The following is an 18,502-nucleotide window of genomic DNA, read 5'->3' as shown; positions in this document are numbered from 1 at the left end:
TAAAATGCCTATAAATACACCCCTCACCACACCCACAATTCAGTTTTACAAACTTTGCCTCCGATGGAGGTGGTGAAGTAAGTTTGTGCTAGATTCTACGTTGATATGCGCTCCGCAGCAAGTTGGAGCCCGGTTTTCCTCTCAGCGTGCAGTGAATGTCAGAGGGATGTGAGGAGAGTATTGCCTATTTGAATGCAGTGATCTCCTTCTACGGGGTCTATTTCATAGGTTCTCTGTTATCGGTCGTAGAGATTCATCTCTTACCTCCCTTTTCAGATCGACGATATACTCTTATATATACCATTACCTCTGCTGATTCTCGTTTGAGTACTGGTTTGGCTTTCTACAAACATGTAGATGAGTGTCCTGGGGTAAGTAAATCTTATTTTCTGTGACACTCTAAGCTATGGTTGGGCACTTTGTTTATAAAGTTCTAAATATATGTATTCAAACATTTATTTGCCTTGACTCAGAATGTTCAACTTTCCTTATTTTTCAGACAGTCAGTTTCATATTTGGGATAATGCATTTGAATTAATCATTTTTTCTTACCTTCAAAAATTTGACTCTTTTTTTCCCTGTGGGCTGTTAGGCTCGCGGGGGCTGAAAATGCTTCATTTTATTGCGTCATTCTTGGCGCAGACTTTTTTGGCGCAAAAATTCTATTTCCGTTTCCGGCGTCATACGTGTCGCCGGAAGTTGCGTCATTTTTTGACGTTATTTTGCGCCAAAAATGTCGGCGTTCCGGATGTGGCGTCATTTTTGGCGCCAAAAGCATTTAGGCGCCAAATAATGTGGGCGTCTTATTTGGCGCTAAAAAATAAGGGCGTCGCTTTTGTCTCCACATTATTTTTTCATTGCTTCTGGTTGCTAGAAGCTTGTTCTTTGGCATTTTTTCCCATTCCTGAAACTGTCATTTAAGGAATTTGATCAATTTTGCTTTATATGTTGTTTTTTCTCTTACATATTGCAAGATGTCTCACGTTGCATCTGAGTCAGAAGATACTACTGGAAAATCGCTGTCTAGTGCTGGAGCTACCAAGCTAAGTGTATCTGCTATAATTTTTGGTATCTGTTTCTCCAGCTGTTGTTTGTATTGCATATCATGACAAACTTATTAATGCAGATAAAATTTCCTTTAGTACTGTTAAATTACCTGTTGCTGTTCCGTCAACATCTAATTTTCAGAGTGTTCCTGATAAACATAAGAGATTTTATTTTTTAAATCCATTAAGAAGGCTATGTCTGTTATTTCTCCTTCTAGTTTACATAAAAGTCTTTTAAAACTTCTCTTTTTTCAGATGAATTTTTAAATGAACATCATCATTCTGATACTGATAATAGTTCTTCTGGTTCAGAGGTTCTGTCTCAGAGGTTCATGCTGATAAATCTTTGTATTTGTTCAAGATGGAATTTATTCGTTCTTTATTTAAAGAAGTATTAATTGCATTAGAAATAGAGGATTCTGGTCCTCTTGATTCTAAATCTAAACGTTTAAATAAGGTTTTTAAATCTCCTGTAGTTATTCCAGAAGTGTTTAATCTCCCTGATGCTATTTCTGAAGTAATTTCCAGGGAATGGAATAATTTGGGTAATTCTTTTACTCCTTCTAAACGTTTAAGCAATTATATCCTGTGCCATCTGACAGATTAGAGTTTTTTTGGGACAAAATTCCTAAGGTTATGGGGCTGTCTCTACTGCTAATGTGCTTCTATTCCTACGGCAGATAGTACTTCATTTAAGGATCCTTTAGATAGGAAAATTGAATCCTTTCTAAGAAAAGCTTACTTATGTTCAGGTAATCTTCTTAGACCTGCTATATTTTTAGCGGATGTTGCTGCAGCTTCAACTTTTTGGTTAGAAGCTTTAGCGCAACAAGTAACAGATCATAATTTTATAGCATTATTATTATTCTATAACATGCTAATAATTTTATTGGTGATACCATCTTTTGATATCATTAGAGTTGATGTCAGGTATATGTCTCTAGCTATTTTAGCTAGAAAAGCTTTATGGATTAAACTTGGAATACTGATATGTCTTCTAAGTCAACTTTGCTTTCCCTTTCTTTCCAGGGTAATAAATTATTATCTACAATAAGGAACAAAAGCCTGATCCTTCATCCTCAGGAGCGGTATCAGTTTGGAAACTATTTCCAGTTTGGAATATATCCAAGCCTTATAGAAAACCTATAGCCAGCTCCTAAGTACCCATGAAGGTGCGGACCTTATTCCAGCTCAGCTGGTATGGGGCAGATTACGTTTTTCTTCAAAGAAATTTGGATCAATTCCGTTCTCAATTTCTGGTTTCAGAACATTGTTTCAGAAAGGTACAGAATTGGCTTCAGTTAAGGCCTCCTGCTAAGAGATTTTTTTCTTTCCCGTGTCCCAGTTAACACAGCAAAGGCTCAGCATTTCTGAAATGTGTTTCAGATCTAGAGTTGGCTGGAGTAATTATGCCAGTTCCAGTTCTGGAACAGGGGCTGGGGTTTTATTTTATCTCTTCATTGTACCAAAGAAGGTCAATTCCTTCAGACCAGTTCCGGATCTATCAATATTGAATCGTTATGTAAGGATACCAACATTCAAGATGGTTACTGTAGGACTATCCTGCCTTTTGTTTAGCAAGGGCATTATATGTCTACAATAGATTTACAGGATGTGTATCTGCATATTCCGATTCATCCAGATCACTTTTAGTGTCTGAGATTCTCTTTTTAGACAAGCATTACCAGTTTTGTGGCTCTACCGTTTGGCCTAGCCTCAGTTCCAAGAATTTTTTCAAAGGTTCTCGGTGCCCTTCTTTCTGTAATCAGAGAACAGGGTTTTGGTATTTCCTTATTGGACGATATCTGGGTACTTGCTCAGTCTTCTCATTTTCGAAGAATCTCATACGAATCGACTTGTTGTTTCTTCAAGTTCATGGTTGGAGGATCAATTTACCAATCAGTTCATTGATTCCTCAGACAAGGGTAACCTTTTTTGGTTTCTAGATAGATTCAGTGTCTATGACTCTGTCCTTGTCAGACAAGAGAAGTTTAACATTGATATCAGCTTGTCAAAACCTTCAGTCACAATCATTCCCTTTGGTAGCCTTATGCATGGAAATTTTAGGTCTTAGGATTGCCGCATCAGATGCGATCTCCTTTGCTCATTTTCACATGCGACCTCTTCAGCTCTGTATGCTGAACCAATGGTGCAGGGATTACTCAAAGATATCTCAATTAATATCTTTAAACCGATTATACGACACTCTCTGACATGGTGGACAGATCACCATCGTTTAGTTCAGGGGGCTTCTTTGTTCTTCCGACCTGGACTATAATCTCAACAGATGCAAGTCTTACAGGTTGGGGAGCTGTGTGGGGGTATCTGACGGCACAAGGGGTTTGAGAATCTAAGGAGGTGAGATTTCCGATCAATATTTTGGAACTCCGTGCAATTTTCAGAGCTCTTCAGTCTTGGCCTCTTCTGAAGAGAGAGTTGTTCATTTGTTTTCAGATAGACAATGTCACAACTGTGGCATACATCAATCATCAAGGAGGGACTCACAGTCCTCTGGCTATGAAAGAAGTATCTCGAATTTTGGTTTTGGCGGAATCCAGCTCCTGTCTAATCTCTGCGGTTCATATCCCAGGTATGGACAATTGGAAAGCGGATTATCTCAGTCACCAAACGTTGCACCTGGGCGAATGGTCTTCACCCAGAGGTATTTCCTCAGATTGTTCAAATGTGGGAACTCCCAGAAATAGATCTGATGGTTTCTCATCTAAACAAGAAACTTCCCTGGTATCTGTCCAGATCCCGGGATCCTCGGGCGGAGGCAGTGGATGCATTTTCTCTTCCTTACAAGTGTCATCCTGCCTATATCTTTCCGCCTCTAGTTCTTCTTTCAAGGGTATTCTCCAATATTCTAAAGGAATGCTCGTTTGTCCTGCTGGTAGCTCCAGCATGGCCTCACAGGTTTTGGTATGCGGATCTTGTCCGGATGGCCTCTTGCCAGCTGTGGACTCTTCCGTTAAGACCAGTCTTTCTGTCTCAAGGTTCTTATTTCCATCAGGATCTCAAACCTTAATTTTAAGGTGTGGAGTTTGAACGCTTGATTCTTGGTCAAAGAGGTTTCTCTGACTCTGTGATTGATACTATGTGACAGGCTCGTAAATCTGTATCTAGAGAGATATATTATAGAGTCTGGAAGACTTATATTTCTTCAGGATGGTTTAGATAAAGGTTTGTCCGCAAGTTTCTTGAAAGACAAATCTCTGCTCTTTCTGTTCTTTTTCACAGAAGGATTGCTAATCTTCCTGATATTCATTGTTTTGTACAACCTTTGGTTCGTATAAAACTTGTCATTAAGTCAATTTCTCCTCCTTGGAGTTTGAATTTGGTTCTGGGGGCTCTTCAAGCTCCTCCTTTTGAACCCATGCATTCTTTGGTCGTTATATTACTTTCTTGGAAAGTTTTGTTTCTTTGGCCATCTCTTCTGCCAGAAGAGTCTCTGAATTATCTACTCTTTTTTGTGATTCTCCTTTTCTGATTTTGCATCAGGATAAGGCGGTGCTGCGAACTTCTTTTGAATTTTTTACCTAAGGTTGTGAATTCTAACAACATTAGTAGAGAAATTGTGGTTCCTTCATTATGTCCTAATCCTATGAATTCTAAGGAGAAATCATTGCATTCTTTGGATGCTGTTAGAGCTTTGTAATATTATGTTGAAGCTACTAAGTCTTTCCGAAAGACTTCTAGTCTATTTGTCATCTTTTCCGGTTCTAGAAAAGACCAGAAAGCTTCTGCCATTTCTTTGGCATCTTGGTTGAAATCTTTATTTCATCTTGCCTATGTTGAGTCGGGTAACACTCCGCCTCCAAGGATTACAGCTCATTCTACTAGGTCAGTTTCTACTTCCTGGGCGTTTTAAGAATGAAGCTTCGGTTGATCAGATTTGCAAAACAGCAACTTGGTCCTCTTTGCATACTTTTACTAAATTCTACCATTTTGATGTGTTTTCTTCTTCTGAAGCAGTTTTTGGTAGAAACGTACTTCAGGCAGTGGTTTCAGTTTGAATCTTCTGCTTATGTTTTTTTTATTAAATTTTATTCTGGGTGTGGATTATTTTCAGCAGGAATTGGCTGTCTTTATTTTATCCCTCCCTCTCTAGTGACTCTTGTGTGGAAAGATCCACATCTTGGGTAATCATTATCCCATACGTCACTAGCTCATGGACTCTTGCTAATTACATGAAAGAAAACATAATTTATGTAAGAACTTAACTGATAAATTCATTTCTTTCATATTAGCAAGAGTCCATGAGGCCCGCCCTTTTTTGTGGTGGTTTTGATTTTTTTGTATAAAGCATAATTATTCCAATTCCTTATTTTATATGCTTTCGCACTTTTTTCTTATCACCCCACTTCTTGGCTATTCGTTAAACTGAATTGTGGGTGTGGTGAGGGGTGTATTTATAGGCATTTTAAGGTTTGGGAAACTTTGCCCCTCCTGGTAGGAATGTATATCCCATACGTCACTAGCTCATGGACTCTTGCTAATATGAAAGAAATGAATTTATCAGGTAAGTTCTTACATAAATTATGTTTTTTCGGCAGCATACGCACATATGCTGTAAGGGCCTGTGCACCAGTATTCAAACACTACATCTTGTATGATACAAAAGCAATACACACCACCGCCAGTGCTCTGAGAAGGTGCGGCATTTGCATACTGGTGCATTTCAATTTTGACTTATCGATCCCTTTAAAGGGAATTCAACCTAACCATTTTCTTTCATGATTCAGATAGAACAAACATATGTTAACAACTTCCCAATTTACTGCTATTAATCTAATCCATTTTCTTCATTTTCTTGTTATCCTTTCCTACATTAGAACGTTGTTTAAATTTGTGTGCTCTGTCTGAATCATGAAATAAACATTTTGGGGTTCATGTCTCTTTAACTGTCTGCATAAAATGGTTATGTGTATTTTTATGTAGAAAGGTAGACTGTACATCATGCCTCTTTTATTTGTTATTTTTTTTAGGAGCTCGGGTATCCAGGGTCCCTCACCTTTTGCATCGAATTCATTTTTGCGGCCTCACGTTGCAATAACTCTAAATATTGTGTGTGTGAAATTCCCCAGTTCTTTTCTTTAGCGGGGAGTATCAGGTGTTCCTTAATTGTTTGTGAGCGGTTTAACACAGCTGGTCAAATTGCATCACTAGAAACCTTTGTCCTACTCAAGGCCTTGCCTATTTGCCTCTCTTGTCTAACTCATTAAAGTGATGATAAACTTTAAATTTTTATTGCAATATTCTTATAGTCTGAAGTTCACCATCACTTTAAGTGAATCGCGGATCTTGGTCCTGGTTACAAATTAGTAACCGCTAATAACTTGTTTTATGTTCTTTACTCCTATAGTGAAGCAAAGGCGGAACTGGCACAGGCACGATTACACAGAACCTGATGATGGCTCCAAACCTGTCCAAGCAGGAACAAGAAGCTTTGTTCAGCAGCTGCGTGCTCGAACCTTCCCAAGGTATGTTACTCACGGTGAGAGCACCTTGTATAAATCACTGGTTCTGAAAGTGTTAAAGGAACAGTGTACTCCAAAATTGTTATTGTTTAAAAAGATAGATAACCCCCTTATTACCCATTTCCAGTTTTTCACAACCAATATGGTTATATTAATATACTTTTTACCTTAGTGATTACCTTGTATCTAAGCCTCTGCAGACTGCCCCCTTATTTCAGTTCTTTTGACAGACTTGCATTTTAGCCAATCAGTGCCCTCTCATAAGTAACATTGCATTGAGATAAGAGGCCGCCTTCTGTGACTTAGAAATCAGCATATGACCTACCTAGGTTTAGCTTTCAAGAAAGAATATCAAGAGAACAAAGCAAACTTGATTTAAAGTTGTTTAAAATTGCATGCCCTATCTGAATCATAAAGTTTAAAGGGGCAGTATACACCAATTTTCACATAACGGCATGTAATAGACACTACTATAAAGAAGAATTCGCACAGATACTGATATAAAAATCCAGTATAAATTTTTTAAAAACTTACTTAGAAGCTCCTAATTTAGCACTGTTGATGAGGTTATCCTGGGACACCCACTGAAAGGGGCTGATAGCAGAACCCCACCCCTTGCATATGAAAAGACCCATTATGCAAACAGAAGCAGTCTGAAGTCTGTATACATCTAAAACTTTGTGGCTTGGTTAGGAGTCTGAAAATCGGCACAATGTTATTCAAAAATAAGCAAAACTATACATTTTTACAAAAACACACCCAGATGGGCTATATAAATGGATCATCTACAAAGCATTTATGCAAAGAAAAATCTAGTGTACAATGTCTCTTTAATGTTGAGTAGACTGTCCCTCTAAGTGTCAAACGATGGCATGTCTTGTCTTGAAGTACATTCTATGAAGAAGTTACAATATCCAGCCATGAGATATGACAGTAGCAGTTCAGTGTTGTGTTTTTTTTCTCTTGTTAAGTGTATCCAGTCCACGGATCATCCATTGCTTATGGGATATTAACTCCTCCCCAACAGGAAGTGCAAGAGGATTCACCCAGCAGAGCTGCTATATAGCTCCTCCCCTAACTGCCATTACCAGTCATTCTCTTGCACCCAACGAATAGATAGGATGTGTGAGAGGACTGTGGTGATTATACTTAGTTTCATACCTTCAATCAAAAGTTTGTTATTTTATAATAGCACCGGAGTGTGTTATTCCTTCTCTGGTAGAATTTGAAGAAGAATCTACTTGAGTTTTTCTATGATTTTAGCCGGAGTAGTTAAGATCATATTGCTGTTTCTCGGCCATCTGAGGAGAGGTAAACTTCAGATCAGGGGACAGCGGGCAGATTAATCTGCAAAGAGGTATGTAGCAGCTTATTATTTTCTGACAATGGAATTGATGAGAAAATTCTGCCATACCGATATAATGTAAACTCAGCCTTAAATGCAGTAGCAGCAACTGGTATCAGGCTGTCATGTATGTATATTTTACACTTCAGTATTCTGGGGAATGGCACTTCACTGGAATTATACTGTATGCATAAAACTTTAGCCTAATTTGCAGGGACTAGCAACAGGCTTTTTAATAACACTCAATTTATTAATGTTAAACGTTTTTTGCTGGCATGTAAAATCGTTTAATTTTCTGAGGTACTGGGTGAAAAAATGTTTTGGGCACTATTTTTTTCCACTTGGCAGTCGTTTTATTTAATTTATGACAGTTTACTGATCTCTCTCACTGTTAGCTATCAGGGTTAGTTATCCTTTGCTAATGGGAGCAATCCTTTGCTAAAATTGTGTTTTTTACAAAGATTTGATGCTATAACTTTTCAGTTTATTAATTTTCAACTGTCATAACTTTTTTCTGTGCTTCTTATAGGCACAGTACGTTTTCATATTATAGTAAATTACTTGAAAAGTATTTCCAAGTTGCTAGTTTATTTGCTAGTGTGTTAAACATGTCTGATTCAGAGGAAGATATCTGTGCTATATGTGCTAAAGCCAAAGTGGAGCCCAATAGAAATTTATGTACTAACTGTATTGATGCTACTTTAAATAAAAGTCAATCTGTACAAATTGAACATATTTCACCAAACAACGAGGGGAGAGTTATGCCGACTAACTCGCCTCACGTGTCAGTACCTGCATCTCCACGCTCGGGAGGTGCGTGATATTGTAGCGCCGAGTACATCTGGGCGGCCATTACAAATCACATTACAGGATATGGCTACTGTTATGACTGAAGTTTTGGCTAAATTACCAGAACTAAGAGGTAAGCGTGATCACTCTGGGGTGAGAACAGAGTGCGCTGATAATATTAGGGCCATGTCAGACACTGCGTCACAATTTGCAGAACATGAGGACGGAGAGCTTCATTCTGCGGGTGACGGTTCTGATCCAAACAAACTGGATTCAGATATTTCAAATTTTAAATTTAAGCTGGAAAACCTCCGTGTATTACTAGGGGAGGTGTTAGCGGCTCTGAATGATTGTAACACAGTTGCAATACCAGAGAAAATGTGTAGGTTGGATAAATATTTTGCGGTACCGGCGAGTACTGACGTTTTTCCTATACCTAAGAGACTTACTGAAATTGTTACTAAGGAGTGGGATAGACCCGGTGTGCCGTTCTCACCCCCTCCGATATTTAGAAAGATGTTTCCAATAGACGCCACCACACGGGACTTATGGCAAACGGTCCCTAAGGTGGAGGGAGCAGTTTCTACTTTAGCTAAGCGTACCACTATCCCGGTGGAGGATAGCTGTGCCTTTTCAGATCCAATGGATAAAAAGTTAGAGGGTTACCTTAAGAAAATGTTTGTTCAACAAGGTTTTATATTGCAACCTCTTGCATGCATTGCGCCTATCACGGCTGCAGCAGCATTTTGGTTTGAGTCTCTGGAAGAGACACTTGAATCAGCTCCATTAGATGAGATTACACACAAGCTTAAAGCCCTTAAGTTAGCTAACTCATTTATTTCAGATGCCGTAGTACATTTAACTAAACTTACGGCTAAGAATTCTGGATTCGCCATTCAGGCACGCAGAGCACTGTGGCTAAAATCCTGGTCAGCTGACGTTACTTCTAAATCTAAATTGCTTAATATACCTTTCAAAGGGCAGACCTTATTCGGGCCCGGGTTGAAAGAAATTATCGCTGACATTACAGGAGGTAAAGGCCATGCCCTGCCTCAAGACAGAGCCAAACCTAAGGCTAGACAGTCTAATTTTCGTTCCTTTCGTAATTTCAAAGCAGGAGCAGCATCAACTTCCTCTGCACCAAAACAGGAAGGAGCTGTTGCTCGCTACAGACAAGGCTGGAGACCTAACCAGTCCTGGAACAAGGGCAAGCAGGCCAGGAAACCTGCTGCTGCCCCTAAGACAGCATGAATCGAGGGCCCCCGATCCGGGAACGGATCTAGTGGGGGCAGACTTTCTCTCTTCGCCCAGGCTTGGGCAAGAGATGTCCAGGATCCCTGGGCGTTAGAGATCATATCTCAGGGATACCTTCTAGACTTCAAATTCTCTCCCCCAAGAGGGAGATTTCATCTGTCAAGGTTGTCAACAAACCAAATAAAGAAAGAGGCGTTTCTACGCTGCGTACAAGATCTTTTATTAATGGGAGTGATCCATCCGGTTCCGCGGTCGGAACAAGGACAAGGGTTTTACTCAAATCTGTTTGTGGTTCCCAAAAAAGAGGGAACTTTCAGGCCAATCTTGGATTTAAAGATCCTAAACAAATTCCTAAGAGTTCCATCGTTCAAAATGGAAACTATTCGGACAATTTTACCCATGATCCAAAAGGGTCAGTACATGACCACAGTGGATTTAAAGGATGCTTACCTTCACATACCGATTCACAAAGATCTTTACCGGTATCTAAGGTTTGCCTTTCTAGACAGGCATTACCAGTTTGTAGCTCTTCCATTCGGATTGGCTACGGCTCCGAGAATCTTCACAAAGGTTCTGGGTGCTCTTCTGGCGGTACTAAGACCGCGAGGAATTGCGGTAGCTCCGTACCTAGACGACATTCTGATACAAGCTTCAAGCTTTCAAACTGCCAAGTCTCATACAGAGTTAGTACTGGCATTTCTAAGGTCGCATGGATGGAAGGTGAGCGAAAAGAAGAGTTCTCTCTTTCCACTCACAAGAGTTCCCTTCTTGGGGACTCTTATAGATTCTGTAGAAATGAAGATTTACCTGACAGAAGACAGGTTAACAAAGCTTCAAAATGCATGCCGTGTCCTTCATTCCATTCAACACCCGTCAGTAGCTCAATGCATGGAGGTGATCGGCTTAATGGTAGCAGCAATGGACATAGTACCCTTTGCACGCCTACATCTCAGACCGCTGCAATTGTGCATGCTAAGTCAGTGGAATGGGGATTACTCAGACTTGTCCCCTACTCTGAATCTGGATCAAGAGACCAGAAATTCTCTTCTATGGTGGCTTTCTCGGCCACATCTGTCCAGGGGGATGCCATTCAGCAGGCCGGACTGGACAATTGTAACAACAGACGCCAGCCTACTAGGTTGGGGCGCTGTCTGGAATTCTCTGAAGGCTCAGGGACAATGGAATCAGGAGGAGAGTCTCCTACCAATAAACATTCTGGAATTGAGAGCAGTTCTCAATGCCCTTCTGGCTTGGCCCCAGTTAACAACTCGGGGGTTCATCAGGTTTCAGTCGGACAACATCACGACTGTAGCTTACATCAACCATCAGGGAGGGACAAGAAGCTCCCTAGCAATGATGGAAGTATCAAAGATAATTCGCTGGGCAGAGTCTCACTCTTGCCACCTGTCAGCAATCCACATCCCGGGAGTGGAGAACTGGGAGGCGGATTTCTTAAGTCGTCAGACTTTTCATCCGGGGGAGTGGGAACTTCATCCGGAGGTCTTTGCCCAAATACTTCGACGTTGGGGCAAACCAGAGTTAGATCTCATGGCGTCTCGACAGAACGCCAAGCTTCCTCGTTACGGGTCCAGATCCAGGGATCCGGGAGCGGTTCTGATAGATGCTTTGACAGCACCTTGGACCTTCGGGATGGCTTATGTGTTTCCACCCTTCCCGATGCTTCCTCGATTGATTGCCAGAATCAAACAGGAGAGAGCATCAGTGATTCTAATAGCGCCTGCATGGCCATGCAGGACTTGGTATGCAGATCTAGTGGACATGTCATCCTGTCCACCTTGGTCGCTACCTCTGAAACAGGACCTTCTGATCCAGGGTCCCTTCAAACATCAAAATCTAATTTCTCTGAAGCTGACTGCTTGGAAATTGAACGCTTGATTTTATCAAAACGTGGTTTTTCTGAGTCAGTTATTGATACCTTAATACAGGCTAGGAAGCCTGTTACCAGAAAGATTTACCATAAGATATGGCGCAAATACTTATATTGGTGCGAATCCAAGAGTTACTCATGGAGTAAGGTTAGGATTCAGAGGATATTGTCTTTTCTACAAGAAGGTTTAGAAAAGGGTTTATCCGCTAGTTCCTTAAAGGGACAGATTTCAGCTCTGTCTATTCTTTTACACAAACGTCTGTCAGAAGTTCCGGACGTTCAAGCTTTTTGTCAGGCTTTAGCTAGGATCAAGCCTGTGTTTAAAACTGTTGCTCCACCATGGAGTTTGAACTTAGTTCTTAATGTTTTACAGGGGGTTCCGTTTGAACCCCTTCATTCCATTGATATCAAGTTGTTATCTTGGAAAGTTCTGTTTTTAATGGCGATTTCCTCGGCTCGAAGAGTCTCTGAGTTATCTGCCTTACATTGTGATTCTCCTTATCTGATTTTTCATTCAGACAAGGTAGTTCTGCGTACTAAACCTGGGTTCCTACCTAAGGTGGTCACTAACAGGAATATCAATCAAGAGATTGTGGTTCCATCTTTGTGTCCTAATCCTTCTTCGAAAAAGGAACGTCTGCTACACAATCTAGATGTAGTCCGTGCCCTGAAATTTTATCTACAGGCAACTAAGGATTTTCGACAAACGTCTTCCCTGTTTGTCGTTTATTCTGGTCAGAGGAGAGGTCAAAAAGCTTCGGCTACCTCTCTCTCCTTTTGGCTTCGTAGCATAATACGGTTAGCCTATGAGACTGCTGGACAGCAGCCTCCTAAAAGAATTACAGCACATTCTACTAGAGCTGTGGCTTCCACTTGGGCCTTTAAGAATGAGGCTTCTGTTGAACAGACTTGCAAGGCTGCAACTTGGTCTTCTCTTCATACTTTTTCCAAATTTTACAAATTTTACACTTTTGCTTCTTCGGAGGCTGTTTTTGGGAGAAAGGTTCTTCAGGCAATGGTTCCTTCCGTATAAAGAGCCTGCCTGTCCCTCCCGTCATCCGTGTACTTTAGCTTTGGTATTGGTATCCCATAAGTAATGGATGATCCGTGGACTGGATACACTTAACAAGAGAAAACATAATTTATGCTTACCTGATAAATTTATTTCTCTTGTAGTGTATCCAGTCCACGGCCTGCCCTGTCACTTTAAGGCAGGTAATTTTTCCATTAAACTACAGTCACCACTGCACCCTATGGTTTTCCTTTCTCTGCATGTTTTCGGTCGAATGACTGGTAATGGCAGTTAGGGGAGGAGCTATATAGCAGCTCTGCTGGGTGAATCCTCTTGCACTTCCTGTTGGGGAGGAGTTAATATCCCATAAGTAATGGATGATCCGTGGACTGGATACACTACAAGAGAAATAAATTTATCAGGTAAGCATAAATTTTGTTTTTTTTTTTTTTTTTTTTTTTTTTTACTGCATTATTGCTAATCCTCTAGCTATGGACCAGTAAGAGAGTTAGACTAAGAAATAAGGCTTTCTTTCATGTAATTGTCAAGAGTCCATGATCTAGTGACGTATGGGATATACAATCCTACCAGGATGGGCAAAGTTTCCCAAACCTCAAAATACCTATAAATACACCCCTCACCACACCCACAATTCAGTTTTCTCTTGTTAGGTGTATCTAGTCCACAGATCATCCATTAGTTGTGGGATATTCTCCTTCCCAACAGGAAGTTGCAAGAGGATCACCCACAGCAGAGCTGCTATATAGCTCCTCCCCTAACTGCCATATCCAGTCATTCTCTTGCAAGCTCTCAACATAGCTGGAGGTAGTTAGAGGAAAGTGGTAAAATATAGTTAGTTTTTTCTTCAATCAAAATTTTATTGTTTTTAAATGGTACCGGAGTGTACTATTTTATCTCGGGCAGCATTTAGAAGAAGAATCTGCCTGCGTTTTTCTATGATCTTAGCAGAAGTAACTAAGATCCACTGCCGTTCTCACATATGTCTGAGGAGTGAGGTAACTTCAGAGGGAGAATGGCGTGCAGGGTATCCTGCAATAAGGTATGTGCAGTTAAGTTTTTCTAGGGATGGAATTTGCTAGAAAATGCTGCTGATACCGGATTAATGTAAGTTAAAGCCTAAATACAGTGATTTAATAGCGACTAGTATCAGGCTTGCTATCAGAGGTATATACTCTGATTAATGTGCAATATAAAACGTTTGCTGGCATGTTTAATCGTTTTTATATATGCTTTGGTGATAAAACTTATTGGGGCCTAGTTTTTTCCACATGGCTGGCTTTATTCTTGCCTAGAAACAGTTTCCTGAGGCTTTTCACTGTTATAGTATAAAAGTTACAGTTGGTGCAGTTAAAATTACAAACTGTGACATTCAGCTTCCCTCAGCAGTCCCCTGCATGCTATAGGACATCTCTGAAGGGCTCAAAAGGCTACAAAAGTAGGAGCTGTGGCAGTTGTTATGACTGTTTAAAAAACATATTTTTCGTTTTGTTAATCTGTTTTCTCCAACATAGGTGTGTCCGGTCCACGGCGTCATCCTTACTTGTGGGATATTCTCTTCCCCAACAGGAAATGGCAAAGAGCCCAGCAAAGCTGGTCACATGATCCCTCCTAGGCTCCGCCTACCCCAGTCATTCTCTTTGCCGTTGTACAGGCAACATCTCCACGGAGATGGCTTAGAGTTTTTTAGTGTTTAACTGTAGTTTTTATTATTCAATCAAGAGTTTGTTATTTTAAAATAGTGCTGGTATGTACTAGTTACTCAGAAACAGAAAAGAGATGAAGATTTCTGTTTGTATGAGGAAAATGATTTTAGCACCGTAACTAAAATCCATGGCTGTTCCACACAGGACTGTTGAGAGCAATTAACTTCAGTTGGGGGAACAGTGTGCAGTCTCTTACTGCTTGAGGTATGACACATTCTAACAAGACGATGTAATGCTGGAAGCTGTCATTTTCCCTATGGGATCCGGTAAGCCATGTTTATTAAGATAGTAAATAAGGGCTTCACAAGGGCTTATTAAGACTGTAGACTTTTTCTGGGCTAAATCGATTCATTATTAACACATATTTAGCCTTGAGGAATCATTTATTCTGGGTATTTTGATATGATTATATCGGCAGGCACTGTTTTAGACACCTTATTCTTTAGGGGCTTTCCCTAATCATAGTCAGAGCCTCATTTTCGCGCCGGTATGGCGCACTTGTTTTTGAGGACAGCATGGCATGCAGCTGCATGTGTGTGGAGCTCTGATACATAGAAAAGTCTTTCTGAAGGCATCATTTGGTATCGTATTCCCCTTTGGGCTTGGTTGGGTCTCAGCAAAGCAGATTCCAGGGACTGTAAAGGGGTTAAATATAAAAACGGCTCCGGTTCCGTTATTTTAAGGGTTAAAGCTTCCAAATTTGGTGTGCAATACTTTTAAGGCTTTAAGACACTGTGGTGAAATTTTGGTGAATTTTGAACAATTCCTTCATACTTTTTCGCAATTGCAGTAATAAAGTGTGTTTAGTTTAAAATTTAAAGTGACAGTAACGGTTTTATTTTAAAACGTTTTTTGTGCTTTGTTATCAAGTTTATGCCTGTTTAACATGTCTGAACTACCAGATAGATTGTGTTCTGACTGTGGGGAAAACAAGATTCCTTCTCATTTAACTATATGTATTTTATGTCATAAAAAAATTTAGTAAAAATGATGCCCAAGATGATTCCTCAAGTGAGGGGAGTAAGCATGGTACTGCATCATCCCCTCCTTCGTCTACACCAGTCTTGCCCATACAGGAGGCCCCTAGTACATCTAGTGCGCCAATACTCCTCACTATGCAACATTTAACGGCTGTAATGGATAATTCTATCAAAAACATTTTAGCCAATATGCCCACTTATCAGCGAAAGCGCGACTGCTCTGTTTTAGAAAATTCTGTAGAGCATGAGAACGCTGATGATATGGTTTCTGAAGGGCCCCTACACCAGTCTGAGGGGGCCAGGGAGGTTTTGTCTGAGGGAGAAATTTCAGATTCAGGAAACATTTCTCAACAAGCTGAACCTGATGTGATTACTTTTAAATTTAAGTTGGAACATCTCCGCGCTCTGCTTAAGGAGGTGTTATCCAATTTGGATGATTGTGATTATCTGGTCATTCCAGAACCACTATGTAAAATGGAAAAGTTCTTAGAGGCCCCGGGGCCCCCCGAAGCTTTTCCTATATCCAAGCGGGTGGCGTACATTGTTAGTAAAGAATGGGACAGGCCCGGTATACCTTTAGTACCTCCCCCCATATTTATAAAATTGTTTTCCTATAGTCGACCCCAGAAAGGACTGATGGCAGACAGTCCCCAAGGTCGAGGGGGCGGTTTCTACTCTACACAAGCGCGCCACTATACCCATAGAAGATAGTTGTGCTTTCCAAGATCCTATGGATAAAAAATTAGAAGGTCTGCTAAAGATGTTTGTTCAGCAAGGTTCCCTTCTACAACCAATTGCATGCATTGTCCCTGTCACTGCAGCCGCGTGTTTCTAGTTTGATGAGCTAGGAAAGGCGATTATTAGTAATTCTTCATCTTATGAGGAGATTATGGACAGAATTCGTGCTCTTAAATTGGCTAATTCTTTCACCCTAGACGCCACCTTGCAATTGGCTAGGTTAGCGGCGAAAAAAATTCTGGGTTTGCTATTGTGGCGCAGAGCGCTTTGGTTAAAATCTTGGGCAGCGGATGCGTCTTCCAAGAACAAATTGCTTGACATTCCTTTCAAGGGGAAAACACTCTTTGGCCCTGACTTGAAAGAGATTATCTCTGATATCACTGGGGGCAAGGGCCACGCCCTTCCTCAGGATAGGTCTTTTCAAGACCAAAAATAAACCTAAGTTTCGTCCCTTTCGCAGAAACGGATCAGCCCCAAGGGCTACGTCCTCTAAGCAGGAAGGTAATACTTCTCAAGCCAATCCAGCCTGGAGACCTATGCAAGGCCGGAACAAAGGAAAGCAGGCCAGGAAACCTGCCACTGCTACCAAGACAGCATGAAATGCGGGCCCCCGATCCGGGACCGGATCTGGTGGGGGGCAGACTCTCTCTCTTCGCTCAGGCTTGGGCAAGAGATGTTCTGGATCCTTGGGCGCTAGAAATAGTCTCCCAAGGTTATTCTCTGGAGTTCAAGGGGCTTCCTCCAAGGGGGAGGTTCCACAGGTCTCAGTTGTCTTCAGACCACATAAGAAGACAGGCATTCTTACATTGGGTAGAAGACCTGCTAAAAATGGGAGTGATTCATCCTGTTCCATTAGGAGAACAAGGGATGGGGTTCTACTCCAATCTGTTCATAGTTCCCAAAAAAAGAGGGAACGTTCAGACCAATCTTAGATCTCAAGATCTTGAACAAGTTTCTCAAGGTTCCATCGTTCAAGATGGAAACCATTCGAACACTTCTTCCTTCCATCCAGGAAGGTCAATTCATGACCAAGGTGGATTTCAAGGATGCGTATCTACATATTCCTATCCACAAGGAACATCATCGGTTCCTAAGGTTTGCATTCCTGAAAGCATTTCCAGTTCGTGGCGTTTTCTTTCGGATTAGCCACTGCTCCTAGGATTTTCTCATAGGTACTAGGGTCCCTTCTGGCGGTGCTAAGACCAAGGGGCATTGCTGTAGTACCTTACTTGGACGACATTCTGATTCGAGCGTCGTCCCTTCCTCAAGTAAAGGCTCACACGGACATTGTCCTGGCCTTTCTCAGATCTCACGGATGGAAAGTGAACGTGGAAAAGAGTTCTCTATCTCCGTCAACGAGGGTTCCCTTCTTGGGAACTATAATAGACTCCTTAGAAATGAGGATTTTTCTGACAGAAGCCAGAAAAACAAAACTTCTAGACTCTTGTCGGATACTTCATTCCGTTCCTCTTCCTTCCATAGCGCAGTGCATGGAAGTGATAGGTTTGATGGTAGCGGCAATGGACATAGTTCCTTTTGTGCGCATTCATCTAAGACCATTACAACTGTTCATGCTCAGTCAGTGGAATGGGGACTATTCAGACTTGTCTCCAAAGATACAAGTAAATCAGAGGACCAGAGACTCATTCCGTTGGTGGCTGTGCCTGGACAACCTGTCACAAGGGATGACCTTCCGCAGACCAGAGTGGGTCATTGTCACGACCGACGCCAGTCTGATGGGCTGGGGCGCGGTCTGGGGATCCCTGAAAGCTCAGGGTCTTTGGTCTCGGGTAGAATCTCTTCTACCGATAAATATTCTGGAACTGAGAGCGATATTCAATGCTCTCAAAGCTTGGCCTCAGCTAGCGAGGGCCAAGTTCATACATCAACCATCAGGGGGGAACAAGGAGTTCCCTAGCGATGGAAGAAGTGACCAAAATCATTCTATGGGCGGAGTCTCACTCCTGCCACCTGTCTGCTATCCACATCCCAGGAGTGGAAAATTGGGAAGCGGATTTTCTGAGTCGTCAGACATTGCATCCGGGGGAGTGGGAACTCCATCCGGAAATCTTTGCCCAAGTCACTCAACCGTGGGGCATTCCAGACATGGATCTGATGGCCTCTCGTCAGAACTTCAGAGTTCCTTACTACGGGTACAGATCCAGGGATCCCAAGGCGGCTCTAGTGGATGCACTAGTAGCACCTTGGACCTTCAAACTAGCTTATGTGTTCCCGCCGTTTCCTCT

At 41.4% G+C, this 18,502-nt stretch overlaps 1 protein-coding gene across 2 annotated transcripts in view; it reads left to right on the top strand.

Annotated features, from left to right (window-relative positions):
- Positions 1 to 18,502, top strand: part of KDM7A (lysine demethylase 7A) — a 318,101-nt gene that overhangs the window by 145,228 nt on the left and 154,371 nt on the right. For both annotated transcript variants that reach the window (XM_053719030.1, XM_053719029.1), the window contains exon 3: positions 6,412 to 6,529. In XM_053719030.1, the coding sequence (XP_053575005.1) occupies positions 6,412 to 6,529 (118 nt within the window). The remainder of the gene's footprint in view (positions 1 to 6,411; positions 6,530 to 18,502) is intronic.

The sequence above is a fragment of the Bombina bombina genome, chromosome 6 (assembly GCF_027579735.1).
Source record: "Bombina bombina isolate aBomBom1 chromosome 6, aBomBom1.pri, whole genome shotgun sequence".
Taxonomy (NCBI): Eukaryota; Metazoa; Chordata; class Amphibia; order Anura; family Bombinatoridae; genus Bombina; species Bombina bombina.
This window is presented reverse-complemented; position numbering and strand designations above follow the sequence as displayed.